Raw genomic sequence first — 19,890 nt, 5'->3', positions numbered from 1 at the left:
AATGTTAAAATTTATTTTTTAAAAAAAGAAATTATAATAAAATAAGCAACTACTCTTATTATTTATTATTTATTTCTGAAGTTACAATAAACAAATTTTTTTAATACAAAAATAGAATCAATTTCAACCAATAATATACACTAAAAGTATTCAAAGTCAATTTGCTTTTTATTATTTTTATTATAAGAAAGTCAATGTTATTTAATACATTAAATATATAATCATATACTTGACATTTCTGTTGATATTCATTTTCAATATACTTTACTAACAATATATTTAGAAGTAATTAAAAATTTAACGGTAATTATCGTGTATAAATATATCTCAACAGAGAAGAGACGAACTTATTTGACCCTGCATAAAGATAGAGAGATTCATGACCTATTAATTGCGAATACGTTTTAATTAAGCTATTTTTATTTTGATAAATAAAACCCGTAAAAAAAAAGGTTTGGGAGGTTATAAATATAAAATTGCACTTAATTTCAAGGTCGTTGTTTTAATTAAATTAGTCTATAAATTTATTGGTGTTTGGGTTCGACGTTATTTTTAAAAGAAAACAAACGCAAATATACAAGATACAAATTCATATGAGAAATAAATACCCCACTTTAAATACATTTTTGAAAAAATCCATCAAAATTCATTAATAAATTAAAAACTTCATGAACAAATAACATAAGTTTGCAAATAGAGTAAATATATTGAATAACCATTGAATAATGTGGAAGCATGATCAAAACATGAGAGTAGTTTCTCACAAAAGCTTTGTCACGAACTTGTCCGCTCTTACTCCTATATGAAAAATATCTTGAAAGGTTGAGTATCGAAAGTAACCTTTTTATTAGGGTTAAATATGCATACACACAAGGAAAATATAAAATAAATCAGGGGACCTGAGACCGTTAATAAAAGGGCCGACTAGCATTTTATCTCGTTCAAAACTTTGGCCAACTAGATTGTGACAAGCATCTACATACCTCTGTCCAGATCTACAAGTATCGATCAAGGTAGCTTGAGACTAGACCCAAAACCTTGGCCAACTAGACTGACACCAGGAATCGAAATGTGGGACAACGAGCTTGAGCCCGTAGTGGTACAATTAATCCATAATCTTAAGAGGTAATTGGTACAATTTTATTGAGAAATACTATCTCATTCAAAACACGCAAGAGGTCTCATAAATACAATGAATTTGTATCGTGTACATCAAAAACAGAATCCCACAGTCAACTACACGCACACATATCTATTGGTTCAGAAAATATGTAAAATAGTGGTCATCGAGACATAAAATACCTTACCATAGTTCAATCTCAAGAAAATTTATTTTTAATCCGTTTACAAGTTAAAACACCCTTAAAAAAAAACTTAATCCATAAAATTCTAGTTTAAATATGAGGCGAGATAAGCTCACTGGCCTTAGCCAAACAAAAAAAAAAAAAAACTTGGATGAACCATACCGAATCAACTTAATAAGATCAAATTAGTCTAAATGAATTGAACCATACTAGTCAGACTGAAACACATGAGATCCTTGCATGTAACTCCTAAAATCCACTACGTTAAATGTAGTTCTTCTCTTGTCCCTCCTCCTCGCTCACAACTGCATGTGTTATTGATGGTAGCCGATGATGCGTGACAACTACTCCTACACAAATAGTTAGGAACGCATGACAACGAAATTTCTAAGAGAACAAACGAAGCCAAAACGAACACAAAACACATTTGAATTGAAAATAAAAAATAAAGACAACTAAGGCTACAGGCAATAGTTGAGATGTCACAATTGATATGAGAGAAAACAAGGATGATCGATAAAAGAATCAATGGCAACGGAAGCGATACCCATGATAAGTGAGGTTGGGAACAATATAAATTGCAAAGATGATTGATTGGTGCAGTGAAACCAAATACTAAGCCAAATGCAAAATAAGAATGATAATACATGACAACAATTTTCAACACGAAAATGATAATATGTGAAAATTATTTAAATTAATTGCTACAATAATGGTACTTCATATTTAACGACTATAACGACTAAAATGCATGCAAAGACTTGCGAAAGTAGTTTATGACATCAATAATGGTAATAGTCTGCTTTAGAAATTGGTAGATTAGGGGTTTCCTAACTACCACTATTTCTACCTTCAAAAATCGAACATGTTCGATTTCTTCCTTCTTGAAACTTTCTCGTGTTTCTTCTCCTTAACAATAATCGTAACCTTAAAACGCTAGTTTTTAAGCTTCGAATTTCCATTCACCAAGGGGTATACGTCCTTTTAAACAACCAAAAATAGTGTTAGAACTTGACATTTTTGTGCAAAAACCATTAAGAAATTTTGGGTTGTTGTAGCATACATAATCAACAACTTATACATACATGGTTATTCCTAAAATCAAAGGAGGGAACATCGTTTAGAGATCTAAGAGTAAGAGATGCCTCTGCTAATAAGATTCAAGTTGCGTTCACCTAGTTCATGAGTTATACAAATTAACCTTACAGAAATTAGAAGAATTATTCCCAAGAATTGAATACAACTACCAAAATTTCAAGAATTTCCTACGTTTTCCATTCCGAGACCAAATGGAAAATCTCAACTTCAATATTCAGAATTTTCTTTCTCCCTCCTCCGTCATCGACGCCCATTTTCCTTCATCGTTGCTATATCCTTCTACCTAATCATGTATAACAAAGAGAAATAAATATGATATCCAAGCCTTCAGATCTAATGAGCATGTAAAGCTCACCTAATGCAAGAATAGATATGCTCCTAATATTTGGGAAAAGGGCAAAAAGAAAAGCATGAGAAAAGGGAATAGATGAAGGTAGGCAATATTTTGAGTGTACGAACCTAAATGCACTTAGATAAGAGAGAGTCCAAGTATATGAAAGGGCAGTGGAGTTAGTTTTGTCTTTCAATATCATTTCATTTCTTTAGTTTCTAGCAAGAGTTCGTTTGGTCATACATGAATGTCATAAATTTGTAAATTCTCCAATGGAGAGCCCTACTAAAGTTCCAAGTGAAATAACTTCCACAAACAGAATTTTGAAAGGAATTTGATCAATGAGACTGAGTTTTTCAGAATAATACTGGTAATAATCGAAAATGTTCAATGAATGATGATGATAATCTTGCTATATGCTGCTACTTTGTTGTCATGAAATATAGTTCTAACCGAATGCTAATAAACAATAACAGAACAGGCTTCACTGCAGTTGCATGATTGTCATTCCACTAATTGAATCACTGTGAAAACAAACCGCAAAAGAAAAATACGAGACTGCCAGGAAGAAGGAAAATTCAAAATTCAACTACATGTAGCTAAGGCTGCACAATTTCTAAAAGAATGTACCTTGAATTGAAGGAAGAATTGTGATGACACCTATGAACTTCTCATATTCGTCCAAGAGGGGACTCGAGAGTATGATCATCCACATACCACAGGTCGTAATCTCGGAAACGCTTAATCTTCTTTTCAAAACCTGTGATATAATTATTATGTATTATAACATGCATTCCCTTGGTTTCCTGTACCCATGACTGGTTCTTGAAGTATAGTCCACCTGTTGGGAATGCTGTCTGCGGCAGCAGGTATAGATCCACCTGTATATGATCATTGTAGCCAATTTTAGATAGTTATCTAAACTGCATGGTCTCTCTTTATGAGAAAATCTAATATATTTCGTCTTGTCTTGACCAAAAACTGAAGAATTCTTCCCGCATTTGTGCCATAGTTAAGAGATTTAATCCAAGTGACAGAACCTTGAGTGAACAAACTACTAGATCAATTGGTTTCAGCAGCTTGGCAGATTGTTAGCTTAAAGGAAAATTTGATTCTGATTCTAGATTACCAAAGGGAAAAAAATTGTCTACTCTAAGGCTAGTTTGATAATAATCTTGTTCTTGGTTTTCTACTTTTAGGCTTATATAGAAACAATTGCTATTTCTACCGGTTACCACTGCAACTTCGGTCCCCTTTGAACGTCTAAGATTTCCAGGGCCCATTTGGAGAGTGTAAAGAACTGAGTACCAGGAAAAACACTGTTTGTAGATGAACCAAATTTTGACGAGGGACATGAAACAATTCGACAAGCTTATTTTTTGTAGACTAAAAAAGTGTTTTTAAAAGGGGAAAATCTAGACAAAGAAATTGTAAATCGGACAAGCTTAATTTTTAAAAACTAAAAACAAACATATGGGACCCTTTCATCCCTTGGATAGCCCCAAGAAGCTGGTATGGCCATTGGAATCATTTCGGTTTTCACAGGCTCAAAGTCCATTCACTCTTCAAAGAAAATTGTCGACAAAGTTAGCTTGGAGAATCGCCCTATTAAAAAAAATGTGGCACAGCATATACCCAAAGAAGTGAGTTTCTTCTTGTGTGAGCTTAGCTGTGAAAACATAAACACAAGATGAGACATAAAAATGGCTTCCCACATGCTCCCTCTCCCTGTTTTTTTTCTTTTCTTTTTTTTACTTTTTTAGAAATATCTGGAGACCCAAGGCCATATCCTCTCAACTGTTCTTTTGCTGGTAATTTCTGGATTTCCATTCTCTTCGCTTAAAATTGGCAAGTGGCATGCCCACTAGATATCAAGGAGCTATTCTTACTATGTTTGTCGGCCACTCTTTTAGGGAAAAAAAAAGGAAATTCTTTTGGCTGCAGCTCGATAAAGCTTTCTTTTGGGATCTTTGGCTTGAAAGCAACAATAGCATCGTCAATGACAAAGAAAAATCTTTGCTTTATAATCGAATGGAAGTTCATACTTTGTATTTATCTTGTGATAATTTCATAATACACCATCCTTTTTGTGTTCTTACATGGTGTAAATTTGATTCTCCTTTCAATGTTTTCTAATTTTTGTAAACTTAATTGTTATCGTATGGGGTCTAAGCAGCTCAATTACGATATGATAGTAAGAACTATAAGGCAAGAAAAACAAACCTCTCCGGCGGTTTTATTCAGTGCCCAGTTGAAAGCAGGTTGATCATTTGATTTCTTTGCTTTGGACCATGGCTGAGCTTTAAGTTCATCAATCCACTTCTTCATGATCAGTTTTGCTCCATTGGTGGGGCGTAAGAAAATCATGCAGCTGCATATGTAAGTGCGGCCCTTTTTCCCTGGAGGTGGCAAATCATGAGAGTGGTGCAAAGGTTTTACCTGTTAAGGCACGAGGACAAATAACCTTATGTTAATCAAACAAGGATGCATGCACATTTCATCAAAATTTAAGATGAGAGTTTAGTGTCACCACGCTTCTCAAGTTATATTAAGCTAGAGATCTACAAGTACCACATTTTCCAGTCAATTTGATTGATTGATCAAAGAAATTATCAAATATACAAATGTTTAACCAAAGGTGAAATTTCAAGAAGCTAAATCCTCAACATTTTTCATTAAAATTTTCCCGAACTTATTATGAATGTTTCTTTTTTGTAACGGCCCAAACCCACCGCTAGCAAATATTGTCCTCTTTGGACTAGAAAAATCCTTTCGGGCTTCCCCTCAAGGTTTTTAAAATGCGTCTGCTAGGAAAAGGTTTCCACACCCTTATAAAGAATGTTTCGTTCTCCTCCCTAACCGATGTGAGATCTCATAATCCACCCCCCTTCGGGGCCCAGTGTCCTCGCTGGCACTCATTCCCTTCAACAATCGATGTGGGACCCCTCAATCCATCTCCTTTCAGGGCTCAACATCCTTGCTAGCACAATGCCTCTTGTCCACCCCCCCCCTTCGGGGCTCAACCTCCTCGTTGACACATCGCCCGGTGTCTAACTCTGATACCATTTGTAACGGCCGAAGCCCACCGCTAGCAGATATTGTCCTCTTTGGGCTTTCCCTTTCAGATTCCCCTCAAGGTTTTTAAAACGCGTCTGCTAGGGAGAGGTTTCCACACCCTTATAAAGAATGTTTCATTCTCCTCCACAACCGATGTGGGATCTCACATCTTTCTTACTCAAAGATTAAGAAATAGAAAATTAGACTTTATACACAAGGAAAGTGTAAGCAACACAAGTCCACAAACATTGCACCAGATGAAATGGGAAAAAAAGGGAGAGGAAAAGTTGTATGTACCGCAGCCATGTCATCTGTGAAGTACACATCATGTTTCCCTTGCAGATAAGGAAATGGATCAGCCAGCCATACCATATCAACATCATTGTACATAACATTATAACCAAGCTCCAAAATGTGTAGTAGGTGTCGTGGTCTTCGGGACGTGAAGTTGAAGAATCCCTGAAAAGTGAAGACAATCATTTTCATTTCACATAGGCAGTGAATTTGGCTGAAGATTTTTTATTATTATCTTTTTTTAAAAAACTGAGCTTTCATTGAGAAAAAAATGAAAAAATACAAGTGGCATCATGTTTAGAAAACACATGCAAGAATGAAAATGTTCATGACCAAGTGCTGCATTAACAAAACATCTTTGCCCAAGCAATCTTAAATGTGATGAGATATTGAACAGAGAAGCAAAAAACACTGAATATGTTTATATAAGCAATCATGTTTTTCGTTTCAAATAAAATAAATAAATCTACGCCTATGATAAAGAAACAAAATTTATGAAAGCACATAATAGAGTCAACTAACCACACCTGAGAACCAAATTTATGAGCCGTTTGAGCATCAGGAGCTGGTGGGACGAGCACTGCATGCCCCGGCCATCGTTCATTCACCTTATAGAGCGTTGCATAGTCCTCTGCAATAACAAGAACTTTCTCGTGGTGCTTCTGCCGAGTAACACTAATCAACCAATTATTAAGAAACGGCAAGTAGGGTTGGCTCACAGCGCAAACAATCACAGTCCCGTTCCTAGCGACGAACGACGCAGCTTCAGCCAATGAGTATTCTCGCCATTTATCGTTCGAGATCTTGGAGCTTGAGAAAATACTCTCTTGTATATTCATCCAAGGTAAGAAGACCCCGAGAATCACAATAAGAGAAAGCAGAGCAAGCAGATTTAAAGGGCTGAATATGGAAAAGGATCTCTCAGAACTCGAGGAAGAACGAGGAGAAAGTGGGTACGAATTTGCAAGTGGGTTATGAATGGGTCTTTGGTGCAAGATCGACGGCATCTTCGTGCATTAAAAAACACAGAACAGTGTGAAGCCGATGTCAAGTAAATCTCTAAAACTTTGAGCCAGAAGGAGGAAGATGAGAACTATCCCCAAATCATTCGTCGCAGAATCAAATTGCAAAATCAATCAACAACATTCAAACAAGAAATGAACACAAATCAACTGCAGATAAGAACTCCCATTCCATCAGGAGTACGAAAACTGAACTCTCAAGGCCAGATTCGAGCTTAAGAAACCAATTAAAAACCAATCTTAACAAACTTTCTGTGCCAATAATCGGATCAATCACAATGAGAGGAAACAAAACGCAAATGGCAGTGGGCAAACAGATCAGCAGAACTTAACCATGAGAAATTGCCACGGATTCATCCGCAATGATCAATGATCAATGATCTGAAATTATTCGGACATGATTCAGAATACGAATTCAAAAACTAAAAGTAACCAAAAGAAAACGAGTTCATAAACCAAAATTACTAAGATTTACCTTGTCGTTGGAAATCAAGCTTCCACAGAGGCTCTGGTGCTTGAAGAGTGAGGATCTGAGAGGTAGAACAGTGGAGAGTGGCGGTGGCGGTGGCGGGGAGCTGTTTTAGCAGTTTCTTCGCTTAATACTAATAGGCAAAAGAAATAGAAGATGTGGACTAATTATGTCAATATGATATTTTGTAGGGGGTTTTCTGCAAATAGTCTTGGATTTTTGTTAAAACATTATAAAAATATGATATTTTGTGGTATTTAATGGTGTGTGAATTTTCAACTACTCTTTTCTTTATTTTTTTTAAATAATAAATATTATTTTTATATAATTATAATTAAACAATGGCAATCTATTTATTTCCTTTTCATAAAAATAGAAAAGGATTGGGAAATAAAATAAATAAATAAATAAATAAATAATGATTTTTTTTTAATTAAAAGTATAAAAGTTTAAGAATTTACTAGACATTTTAAAAAATTTAACATTTACATGTAATACTTTTAAAAAAAAATTAAAACTCGCCCCATTTGTTAACATAAATATAGATATTTTTTAATAATGTGTATAAATGTAATTTTTTTAAAAAAAAAGAGAAAATTAAAATCAATAAAAAAAATCCTTATAGTGTGTGTGGAACACATCTTATTGATGTGGACATAATTGTGATTAGTAAAGATTAATGGGCGATTAGTAAAGATTAATGGGTGATTAGTGAATTGTGTTGATAATTCAGCTTATCCAAAATAATTATAGGTTTATCTATACAGATATTTCTCCTTCTCTGCAGTCGCATTTTCTCACCAGTTAAAGAACGATCGGCTCTGTGGTGTAAACATCTTCGTTCGTTCTTAAAGAAAAACAAGGAAAAAAATGGTATTTTCTGTATTGGATTTCGTTTAATTCTTGAATTAGCTGTCGACTGTGTATTTCCATGGCTCTTCTCGCTCGTGCACCGGAATTTTCCATCGTCTCGAAGATTATCAGCCATCCCAATCCTAGAAATGTTAAAGGCTTCAGGGTTTCATCGAATTTTGGGACGATCGGCGCTAAGGCTATGATTAAGGTTTGTTCGGAAGTGAAGGGTTCTGAAATTGGTGTTTCGAAATGGGATCAGTATGTAAAGCTGCACGGACAGTTTGCAACTCCATTGAAAGGGGACTCCAAGATGAGTAAAGAGGAGGAAGAAAAGCAGAATTATTATGTGAATATGGGGTATGCTATACGAACCCTGAGGGAAGAGTTTCCGGAGCTTTTCTACAGGGAGCTTAGCTTTGATATATACAGGTATTTAATGTCTGTCCTTTTGTTTTATTGATTGTTGTGAAGATTTCTTTTTTGTATATCTTGTATGATCGATGTATCAGGATGGAAGAGAGCCTAGAACTGTGGTGCAATAATTTGTATGTTGTAATTGTTGGTAGTTGTAGGTTTGATAGAAGTTTTCAGTGAGATGATGTGAGAAGACAAAGGGGAAAAAGTCATCGTGAGATCCCACATTGATTGGGGAGGAGAATGAAGCATCCTTTACTAGAGTGTAGAAACCTCTCCCTAACAAACGCTTTTTAAAACCTTGAGAGGAAGCCCAAAAGGAAAAGTCCAAAGAGGACAATATTTGTTAGCGGTGGATTTAGGTTGTTACGGTGAGAGTGAGAGATGATCAGTTTTCTCCATCATTTCACAAACCTTCCAATTCTTAGTGAAAGGTTGATTGTGTGGTGGTGGAGGATGACATGGGAATTGAGGAAGAGATTACTTCCTTTTTCTCCAAGTTGCATGCTCCTTATCCGCTTCCTAGACAGTTCTTGGAAGCTCTTGACTGGTGTCCTATCCTAGTTAGGGAAAATGAGGAGTTGAAGCCCTTTTACCTTGGAGGACATTCTTAAGGTGGTCTTTGGCTTTGCTAGGAATAAGTTTCCTTGACTGGATGCGTTCACTATGGACTTCTTTTAGGATAATTGGAATTGTGTCAAGGAGGATTTGTGGAAAGTTTTCGCATAACTTTTTGAGAGGGGTATTATTTGTGAAATCCCACATCGGTTGGAGAGGAGAACGAAATATTCTTTATAAGGGTGTGGAAGCCTCTCCTTAGCAGGCGCGTTTTAAAAACCTTGAGGGGAAGCTTGAAAGGGAAAGTCTAAAGAGGACAATATCTGTTAGCGGTGGGCTTGGGGCTGTTACATTATCAATAATGCAAGTATGAGTGAGACTTACATGTGCCTAGTTCCTAAGAAAGACAACAATGACAAATCACAATATGAAGCATTTTGGGCCCATTAGTTTGGTCACAAGTTTATATAGGATTATTGCTAAGGTATTGGCAGTTCGGTTGAGGAAAGTTTTTCCTAGGACTATTTTGAATACTTAGGGGCCTCTATGGCTAGGAGGAAAATTTTGGACAAAGTGTTGATAGCTAATGAGGCCATTGAGGACTATGGTCACAGTAAGAAGAAAGGGATGATTTTCAAAATAAATTTTGAAAAAGCTTATGACCATGTAGACTGGAATTTTTAGACAGGGTCTTGGAGAAGAAGGGGCTTGGTATTAAGTGGAGATCTTGGATGTGGAACTGTATCAGGTTGGCATTGTGGGAGTTGATGAGGCTTAATAGCTCATGTTGGAGTTAGTCGCTAGGCCTTTTTTATATTATATTCGTAATTATGATCTTGGTTTGATTTTGTTGAATTGGAGTCCTAATGTGTAGTTTCTGAGATGTTCTTTTATGGTGCTTGTTTCTTGTATGGCCTGTATTTTCTTTCATTTTTCTCACAGCGCAACTTCTTACCAAAAAGAAATAAGAGAAACAAAATAGGATCAAAGGAGAGGTGTGAAGAGTGGAAAGGAAAACTTAGAGATGGGTTTATATCAGATCAATTTTAATTTTAAAGGTTAAGTGGAAGCACGGTTGGTATTTGATAAAATGTCTCATCCAGATGTGGTTTCTTGGAGCATTATGACTGATGAGTTGGTAAAAATCCATGTTGTGAAGTCTTCAGACTTCTGGAGAGTTAGAAACAGAAGGAACATTTCTGTCTTAGATCTGCAAAGAAGAATCCTTCCACGATGTGATGGCAATGGTGTAATGTCAACGATGAGAGGAGAGATGTGGTGGTAGATGGTAAGGAGAGCAGTGAGCGACAACGACAAGCTTTGACCAAGGAAAGAAGAAAAAAGAAAGGCGAAAAGGGAAGAAGAGAGAGAAGAGACTACCTCATAAAAAAGTTGGAGCGACCCCTATTTTTCCTCTTAAATATACGACCGTTATTACATGCATGTCATGACATTTTAAACTAACTCAAGCAAAAATTCTTTTTGAAAACTTGGAGTCTCTAAGAAAATATTTCAAATGTTTTACTTTGCAATTGATACTCCAAGGCTAGCGTGGTGTTCTCAGTCCAATGGTCGGTCTAGAAAGATGTGCTTCCTCCATCATTCACCCTATAGTGAATTCGGTTGATGATGAGGTTTTGATGTTTTTTTATGTACTTCCATGACCCTTTGCAGAAGATGGGTCGATTTGGACATGATGTAGGAGTATGTTTGGCCTTTATAAGTTTTCTCCACAAGGCATTGTCTTTGTGATAATATCTCTGTATCCATTTGGCGAGGAGAGCTTTGTTCTTCTCTTTTATCGAAAATAGTACAAGTTCTCCCTTGTCTGCTAGGAGGTATATGATATTTCATCAGATAAGGTGTGACAAATAGTTTATAAATAATCGTTCTATATCTGTAGACACTTTTTGTGGCATTTTGAATAGAGATATGTAGTAAGTGGGGAGGTTGGATAGTGTGTCTTGTATTAGGGTGAGCATTTCGCCTTTGGAAGTATAAGATGATGACCATGTTGATAACCTTCTTTCTATTTTTTCAATAATGGTCTTTCAGAAGGAGAAAGATTTGTAGTTCCCATTGAAGGGTAATCTTAGGTACATATTTTGTCGGCAAGTCTTTAATAATCTGTATGCTAATATTGATGCCCATAATCTTTATTTTTTGGAGATTGACATTTTGTCCTAAGCATCTTTTGAAGGTTTATACCATCTCGATCATGTTTTTTATGGAGACATCTGAAAAATTAGAAAAGAGAATTGTATCATCCGCAACAAACTGAAGGTGGTTGATGCTTAAGCCTTCTTTTCCAACTTAAAAGTTATTTATCTGCCCTTCATATTAGACCTTAGTGAGTAAGCGACTGAGGCAATCCATTGCCATTATGAAAAGGAAAGGGGATTGTGGATCCCCTTTTCAAAGAACCCGTGAGGCATGAATCTTCCCTCTCGGTCTTCCATGGATGATCATGGAGAAATTTGTGGATGAAATGCAACCTTTTATCCATCCCGCCATTTTGAGCCAAAGTCTTTTGCTACAAGAATATTTTCGAGGAAAGTCCAATCGACCTTATTGAAGGCTTTTTCCAAAAATTTGATGACTACACTTTTTTGTTTCTTTTTTTTCCATTCATATATAAGTTCATTTGCCACAAGGGATACATGGAGGATTTGCCTTCTCTCTACAATAGTTGTCTGTAGCCCAATAATCGTGAAAGGTAGAACCCTTTTAAGACACTCTGATTGACCATTGCTATGATTTTGTATAGTTTGGTCGTAAGACTTATGGGGTGAAAGTTGGCGACAGTGTGGGCATTCCTTTTGTTTAAGATCAAATAGATGTATGTTTTATTTCGGTTACCATTGATAATTCTATTATGAAAAAGAATCGTGGAACACTCTCATGATATCAGCTCTCAAAATGTTCTAACATTTTATAAAAATTTCTGAGGTTAAACCATTTGGTCTTGGAGTTTTTTTGAAGCCTAGGAACTACATTGCCTTCCTACCTTTTCTTCGGTGAAAGGATCCTCAAAGGAGGCTTATTGCTGTTGGTTAATTGGGCTCCCGTCAATATTGTTTGGAAATTCGATAAAGGGTATCGTCCTTTGCATATAAGGATGTGTAAAGTTCAATTACAATTGCATCTTCGTTTACCACTTCTGCCTTGCGTTGATAGAATTTTCATGATGGTACTCTTTCATTTCTTTGAAGCCATGTTATGATAGAAAATTTTGGAGTTTATGTCGCCCTTTTCTAGCCATCATTTTTTACATTTTTGTCTCCAAGATTGCTCTTCCTTTGCTGCCAACTAGGTGAGTTTTAAGCTAATGTGATAGAGCCCTCCATCTGATCAAGGAGAGCAATTTCAGTAAGGAGTTGGTTTATTTTTGTGGAAATACAACAAAAAAAACCTTCTTGTTTCATTTCTTCAAGACTTCTTTTAACCTTTTAAGTTTGTTGATGAAACTATGCCCCGCCCATCCACGGAAGGGTGTGTTCTTCCACCGGTATTCTACCATTGACAAAAATTCAACGTGGTTATATCACATATTCTCGAAGCAGAATAGTGAGGGGCCATTTATAGTAGTCCATAGTAAGTACAATGGGATAATGATCAGATGTAGGTTTATTCGGTCTTTAAACACTAGTGTTACTAAATTTTTTGAGGGGACCTTTTGTAGCTGAAATCTGTCGATTAGTGTCAAGGTGGGTGAGATCTGCTATTTGATCAGGTATAGAGACCATTACTTATGAGAAGGTCAATGAGTTCAACTTCTATTATGAAGTTATTGAAGTGTCTCATGCCTCTGATAACTTTTCCGCTAGATTTTTCATGTGTCCACTGAGAGATATTGAAGTCACCAGCCAAAAGCTAGTTTTTTGTGCGAAGGCTATATAGGTCTTGTAACTCCGGCCAGAAGAGAGGTCTTTCTTGATATCTATAAGGGCTATAGATCCCTGTTATCCAAAAATTGTAACTGTCGGCCAATATAATATGTGTGGTTTGGGTGTAAATACCTTTGTTGACTTCGGAGATGATCAAAGTTGGGTTATTCCACATTATTAAGATCCCCCGATGTTCCTGAGGCATTAAAAAATGTCTAATCAATATGTCTAGCACTCCAAAGGGATTTAACTATCAAGCGATCAACAAAATTCAATTTTGTTTATGGAAGAATGACCCTAATGAGATTGTATTTGACGAGGAAGGTCTCGCTGAGGGCTCTCTTTTGCCAATCTCCTAAGTTTTTGACCTTTCAAGAGATAATAATAATAAAAGATAGTGGTCACCCAATTGTGACTAGTTGGATTTCTCATAATTGATGCTCGAAAGGGGGCCAATAATCTCCCTAGTTAGTTTACTCTGTTTCATGGCTATAGTGGGCTTATTTTTCCCCGATGGAATAGTTGTGATACACATGTGGTGTTCTTTTTGCCATGGTGCCAGAACTTGAATGGGCTATTACTGATGTGAGTTTCGCCAATATTGGGGCGATTTCTTTTGCCTTGTTTTATTCTTCTTTCTGGAAAAAAAGTGTCAAGCTCTATATTCACGAGGATAATCACTGATAGAGAGACAGAGAGATTGGGCATACTCGCAGTAGGAGATGAGGAGATGTGGAGAAGGGGAGATGACTAGATGCATATTTGTCATCGGTGTGGAGAAGGGGAGATGACTAGATGCATATTTGTCATCGGATTCTTGGTGAGAGTCAACCATGGAGAATTTTGTTCCTGGAACGAGGATTTTTTTTGGTTCTTTACGATGATGGCATGTTTTTCTAGTGATACTGTCACAACTTGTGGATCAAGGATAAAAAGTGGTATAGTAGATGAGATTGTGGAGGTTAGCGAAAAGTAGGGTGGGGGATTGGTGACCTTTGGTTTATGTGGGGGAGGTGGACTTTTATATGCGGCGGTGGGTTGGTCGACTGGGGTAGCTATGGGTCCATGAAGGGGAGGGTGCAAGAAATGGGTTTGGTTGAGGGGTTTAGCGATTTTTGTAGGAGTGGTCCTAGAAAGTTGGGGGCGATCCATGGTGGATGGGGGTTGTATTTACCTTTTCAGGGCTATGGGATATGACCTGGTGATGTGTAAATCTAAGATTAAGATTGTTGAGTAATACTGTACTTGAGAAGCCCCTTTTGGTGATGTGCCTTTGTCGTTTGACCAAGGTATGGTCCAAGAATGCCTCCTGAAGTTTCTACGATAACTTCACTATCCTTGATGGTGCAAAATCCTTTTATTGTTGCTTCGGTTCCATGGAAACTGACCATTGCATCAACAAACAAATCTCCATGGAAGCAAGGGTCAAGACCATAAGGGGAATACTTCCTCTCTCTAAGTTTTTCTTGATTTGGATGGTGGCTTGTATCAAATCCACACGCGATGAAGTCTTTTTGGCAATCTCAATAAAACTTCCATAGGCATCTCCTATGAGTTTCAAAGTTTTAATATTCCAACAATCGAAGTTTTAATATTCCAACGATCGAGTGGAAGTGTAACAGCCCAAGTTCACCACTAGCAGATATTGTCCTCTTTGGGCTTTCCCCTTTCGAGCTTCCCCTCGAGATTTTTAAGACGCATCTGCTAAGGAGAGGTTTCCACACCCTTGTAAACAATGATTTGTTCCCCTCTCCAACCGATATGGGATCTCACATGAAGGGTGGCTTCTTGTCAAGGGGCCAATTTACTTTTGCCAAGTAGAGTTGTCGAGCATTCCTTTACACCATCTTGAGATACTAATAAAGTGAATTTTCCCTCTAACGAGGAATCTGGCTGATTTAGGGATGAATGAGCTCTTGGGATAAGTTCTCCTTATCTGAAGAAGGAAAACGTCTCCTCCAATTTGAATAAGGTGAAGCCCCTTCTCTTTTGAGTGAAGGGTCTGTACCTTCTTTATATCAGAGGTTATCTCCAAGGTGTTATATTTTTTTTTAACAACAAACAAAACTTGTCATCGATGAAATGAAAAGAGACTAATGCTCTTTGTGGTTTCCATGTTGATTCTACGACTAGATCGAGAGACTATAATAGACCTATGTAAGAGTAGAGTACTAGTATGAGATTTGCTGGGGGATTAGTAGTATATTAGTCAGGGGAATAGTGGTAATGAGTTAGCGGTGTCTTTGTTATTTTTTGTTTTGGACCTTCCAAATCATTCCCGAGGGAGGTTCAAGAACTGTTTTTGATCAAATTCGTAGGAATCAATAGAAAAGTCAAATCCCTTATGATACACCAAACTCGGCTCGGTTATTGATAGAGTGAATAGATCTACCATCTCTTGAAATCTCTCTTCTGATTCAAAATCATGGTGTAACGTGTATCCCCTCCTCTTCCGGTCATGGAATAAATGAAATAAATAAATAAATAGATTTTTGTTCCAGAATGAAGTCTCATTGGAACTATCCATACCTTGTTCATCCTTTGGAACCATATCACATCCCGAATCTGAAGAAATAGGAGGAATTGAGACGGTATGATCTTGAACATATTAACTATTTCTTTATTTTTCGATCCCCTAGAAGGAGGCAAAAGAAACATCTTATTGAGAATAAGGGGTGTTAGGGACACATGATCATTTTAGTGGAGTGTCTATTATGGGGGACTTGGGGGAGAGATAACCCTCTCGAATGCCTATGGTTATATTGTAATTAACTTTTGGCATTGTAATATATTAGCATATTGTGTTTTTATGTGCTTGGATACCCACCAACCTCACTCTGAAATCATAAAATTCAATAACAAATGGGTAGTTCTTGTGGCAGGTGAGTGTTTGAGGGTAATGGCTTTTAACCTCGATAAACACGATTATTTTGTAATTAGTCTTTAAATCTCTTTTTACTAGACTACAACCCCTTCCTTTTGTGCCCACATATTCTTTCACTATGTTTTGATATGATTTGGAAAGACCACTACTAAAAACTCTTATTGGGAGCTGAGCCACAAGGGTGTCTAAACACCCATCCATGACAAGATTCCAAAAAATGGCTACCTTCATGATTGATTTTGCTGGCTAGAGGGGCCTACCATTTGCAAGAAAGATTTAGAATTTCAGGACCACCTTTTTCTCAACTGGCCCTTTGCTGGAAACCGCTGGAATTTGATACTTTGCACGTTTATTTGCCACATTGCCCTTCCTAATGACACAATCACCTTCTTCCTTTTATAGTGGTGGGGCATCCGTTGAAGAAAGACAAGAACACCCTTTGGCTTCACGGTGTTAGAACTTTTTTTTTTCCCTTCTTTTCCTTTTGGACCTTTGGCTTAGAAGGACGAATCTTTGTCGACATAGAATTGCCTTTTCATACTCATTTCAACTACTAGAGTACTGTTTTGTAATAGTCCAAGCCCACCGCTAGCAGATATTGTCTTCTTTGAGCTTCCTCTCAAGGTTTTCAATACGCGTATGCTAGAGAGAGGTTACCACACCTTTATAAAGAATACTTCGTTCTCCTCCCCAACCAACGTGGGATCTCACAGTTATCGGCCAATTGGAAGAACTTTTTTGTAATCTCTCTTGGCTTCCTTTGCTTTCCTCCCCCTCTTTTCTATTCTCCCAATTTTTGTAATAGATGGATGACGTGACTTTAAATATGTGAGTATTGATATATCGTATAGCGTGAGACAAATATTAGGTGAACTAGAATGATTACTTTTTTTAAGTTCAAGAACTAAATAGACGACGTAGCAATGATTTGAATGGGATATGGTTTGACATTTGACCACGTAGCAATGATTTGATGCTGCTGCTTATGCACTTGGAATTTCAACTCTTTGAAGTAACAAGTTCTTTTCAAATAGCATTTACCATATTCTACCTCATCTTATCTTGTAATATTCTGATTTTCCTCTTTTGTTCTGACTTCCATGCGAAGAGATGACATTGTATTCAAAGATCCTCTCAACACTTTCACTGGCATTGACAACTACAAGTCAATCTTATGGGCACTACGATTCCATGGAAAGATCTTTTTCAGGGCTTTGTGGGTCGATGTTATAGGCGTATGGCAGCCAATGGAGAGCGTCATCATGGTTCGATGGACCGTTCATGGCATCCCACGAGTTCCATGGGAGAGTCGTGGTCGATTTGATGGGACCTCCGAGTATAAGCTTGACAAAGAAGGTAAAATCTACGAGCACCGTGTCGACAATATAGCTCTCAACTCACCACCTCCCAAGTTTCGGGTTCTGACCGTGGAAGAGTTGGTCCAAGCCATTGGCTGTTCGTCTACTCCGAAACCCACTTATTTTGAAACGTCATCGTCTTCTTCAGCTTCAAACGAAACATAGGTCAGTTGAAAGTGATGGAAAAAGTTTTGGAATATGGTTTGGTTAATTGTCTGTTAATATGTTGGGATGATACTGTTTTATAGCATAAGGTGGTACAAAATTTCAGTGCTGTGTTTGTGTGTATAATCAGGCTGTAATTACTGTTTTACCCATGTTTTTCATCTTATGAGCCTTTGTACAAACATTGTAAGTGATATATAATGTGAATTTGAAGGCCAATTTTGTGTATTTCTTGATGGGAATGTCTGATGAACCAATAATATATCCAAACTCTAGTTGAGCTCCAATGGTAAAAATTATCACAAACTTACCATCGTCGTTCTAGATTTTTAATTTTTTTATCGATGTTTAAAATCTAAATATTTTAAAATGCAAGAGTTACCCCTAATTATAAAATAAATTGAATGATTAAAATTTTATTTTCTTAAATGGTAAGAATAACACAATATTAATTTTTATTTTTTAAGAGCTTACTTTTAAAATTTCATAAATATAAATGCAAGAGGTGATTAATTAAATGCAAGGTTTAACGTAGTTGACTTCCTACAATTTATAAATTTTTTTGAAATTTTTTTTTGTACAATAAAGTATAAACACTACTTACCTTTCGAATTCAAATTGGGTATATGTACGTTGGTTGGGCCGGATAGATATTATTTATTCAAATAGGGTGTATGTAGGTTGGTTGGGTCGGGTAGATATTATTTAGTAAACAATTTTTATTGAATAATGCACCCAAATCAACCCAATCATAATTTTTTTTTTGAGTTGGTTCATTCATTCAATTTTTTTTTAATAAAAATAAAATGTTAATCTGTAAAATATTTATTTATTTATTTTTAAATATTTAATTTAGTTTCCATATATATTTTGAAAAATTACCTTAAAATTTATTTTAAAAAATTGTTTATACATATATTTATTTATTTAGTCGTGAACATCAAACTTTGGTACCAAAAATGGTTGCCATTAAATTAGATTCTATGGATGTCTATAAAGTTGGTTTGATGGGAGAAATATATTAATTGTTTCAATGTTCGACCTTTGTAACAATAATAATAATAATAACAATAATAATGATAATAATAATAATAATAATAATAATAACAATAACAATAATAATAATAATAATAATAATAATAATAATAATAATAATAATAATAATAATAATAATAATAATAATAATAATAATAATAATAATAATAATAATAATAATAATAATAATAATAATAATAATAATAATAATAATAATAATAATAATAATAATAATAATAATAATAATAATAATAATAATAATAATAATAATAATAATAATAATAATAATAATAATAATAATAATAATAATAATAATAATAATAATAATAATAATAATAATAATAATAATAATAATAATAATAATAATAATAATAATAATAATAATAATAATAATAATAATAATAATAATAATAATAATAATAATAATAATAATAATAATAATAATAATAATAATAATAATAATAATAATAATAATAATAATAATAATAATAATAATAATAATAATAATAATAATAATAATAATAATAATAATAATAATAATAATAATAATAATAATAATAATAATAATAATAATAATAATAATAATAATAATAATAATAATAATAATAATAATAATAATAATAATAATAATAATAATAATAATAATAATAATAATAATAATAATAATAATAATAATAATAATAATAATAATAATAATAATAATAATAATAATAATAATAATAATAATAATAATAATAATAATAATAATAATAATAATAATAATAATAATAATAATAATAATAATAATAATAATAATAATAATAATAATAATAATAATAATAATAATAATAATAATAATAATAATAATAATAATAATAATAATAATAATAATAATAATAATAATAATAATAATAATAATAATAATAATAATAATAATAATAATAATAATAATAATAATAATAATAATAATAATAATAATAATAATAATAATAATAATAATAATAATAATAATAATAATAATAATAATAATAATAATAATAATAATAATAATAATAATAATAATAATAATAATAATAATAATAATAATAATAATAATAATAATAATAATAATAATAATAATAATAATAATAATAATAATAATAATAATAATAATAATAATAATAATAATAATAATAATAAT

General features: G+C 34.3%; 2 protein-coding genes across 5 annotated transcripts; one reads left to right on the top strand and one right to left on the bottom strand.

The window, feature by feature from the left end:
• Positions 1-1,416: 1,416 nt before the first annotated feature.
• LOC111464538 (UDP-D-xylose:L-fucose alpha-1,3-D-xylosyltransferase MGP4-like) lies at positions 1,417-7,700 on the bottom strand. Of its 4 annotated transcripts, none has more exons than XM_023108774.1 (6): positions 7,582-7,697; positions 6,612-7,487; positions 6,088-6,249; positions 4,957-5,172; positions 3,364-3,614; positions 1,417-1,658 (listed from the first exon to the last, which is right to left on the bottom strand). In XM_023108774.1, exons 2-5 carry the CDS (start codon positions 7,089-7,091, stop codon positions 3,405-3,407), a joined length of 1,068 nt encoding a protein of 355 aa, XP_022964542.1. In that variant the 5' UTR covers positions 7,092-7,487; positions 7,582-7,697; the 3' UTR covers positions 1,417-1,658; positions 3,364-3,404. The 4 variants fall into 4 exon arrangements, with proteins under 4 accessions (XP_022964542.1, XP_022964543.1, XP_022964541.1 ...); XM_023108775.1 differs by having other exon boundaries at positions 1,417-1,654; XM_023108773.1 differs by lacking the exon at positions 1,417-1,658 and adding an exon at positions 2,369-2,685 and having other exon boundaries at positions 6,612-7,091; positions 7,582-7,700.
• Positions 7,701-8,329: 629 nt separating this feature from the next.
• Positions 8,330-17,924, top strand: LOC111464359. The gene is made up of 2 exons (XM_023108534.1): positions 8,330-8,859; positions 17,282-17,924. Exons 1-2 carry the CDS (start codon positions 8,507-8,509, stop codon positions 17,694-17,696), a joined length of 768 nt encoding a protein of 255 aa, XP_022964302.1. The 5' UTR covers positions 8,330-8,506; the 3' UTR covers positions 17,697-17,924.
• Positions 17,925-19,890: the final 1,966 nt, after the last annotated feature.

Source organism: Cucurbita moschata, unplaced genomic scaffold, assembly GCF_002738365.1.
Source record: "Cucurbita moschata cultivar Rifu unplaced genomic scaffold, Cmos_1.0 Cmo_Scf00030, whole genome shotgun sequence".
In the NCBI taxonomy this organism is placed as follows: domain Eukaryota; kingdom Viridiplantae; phylum Streptophyta; class Magnoliopsida; order Cucurbitales; family Cucurbitaceae; genus Cucurbita; species Cucurbita moschata.
The sequence above is the reverse complement of the archived record's forward strand: the minus strand, read 5'-3'. Positions and strand labels throughout refer to the sequence as shown.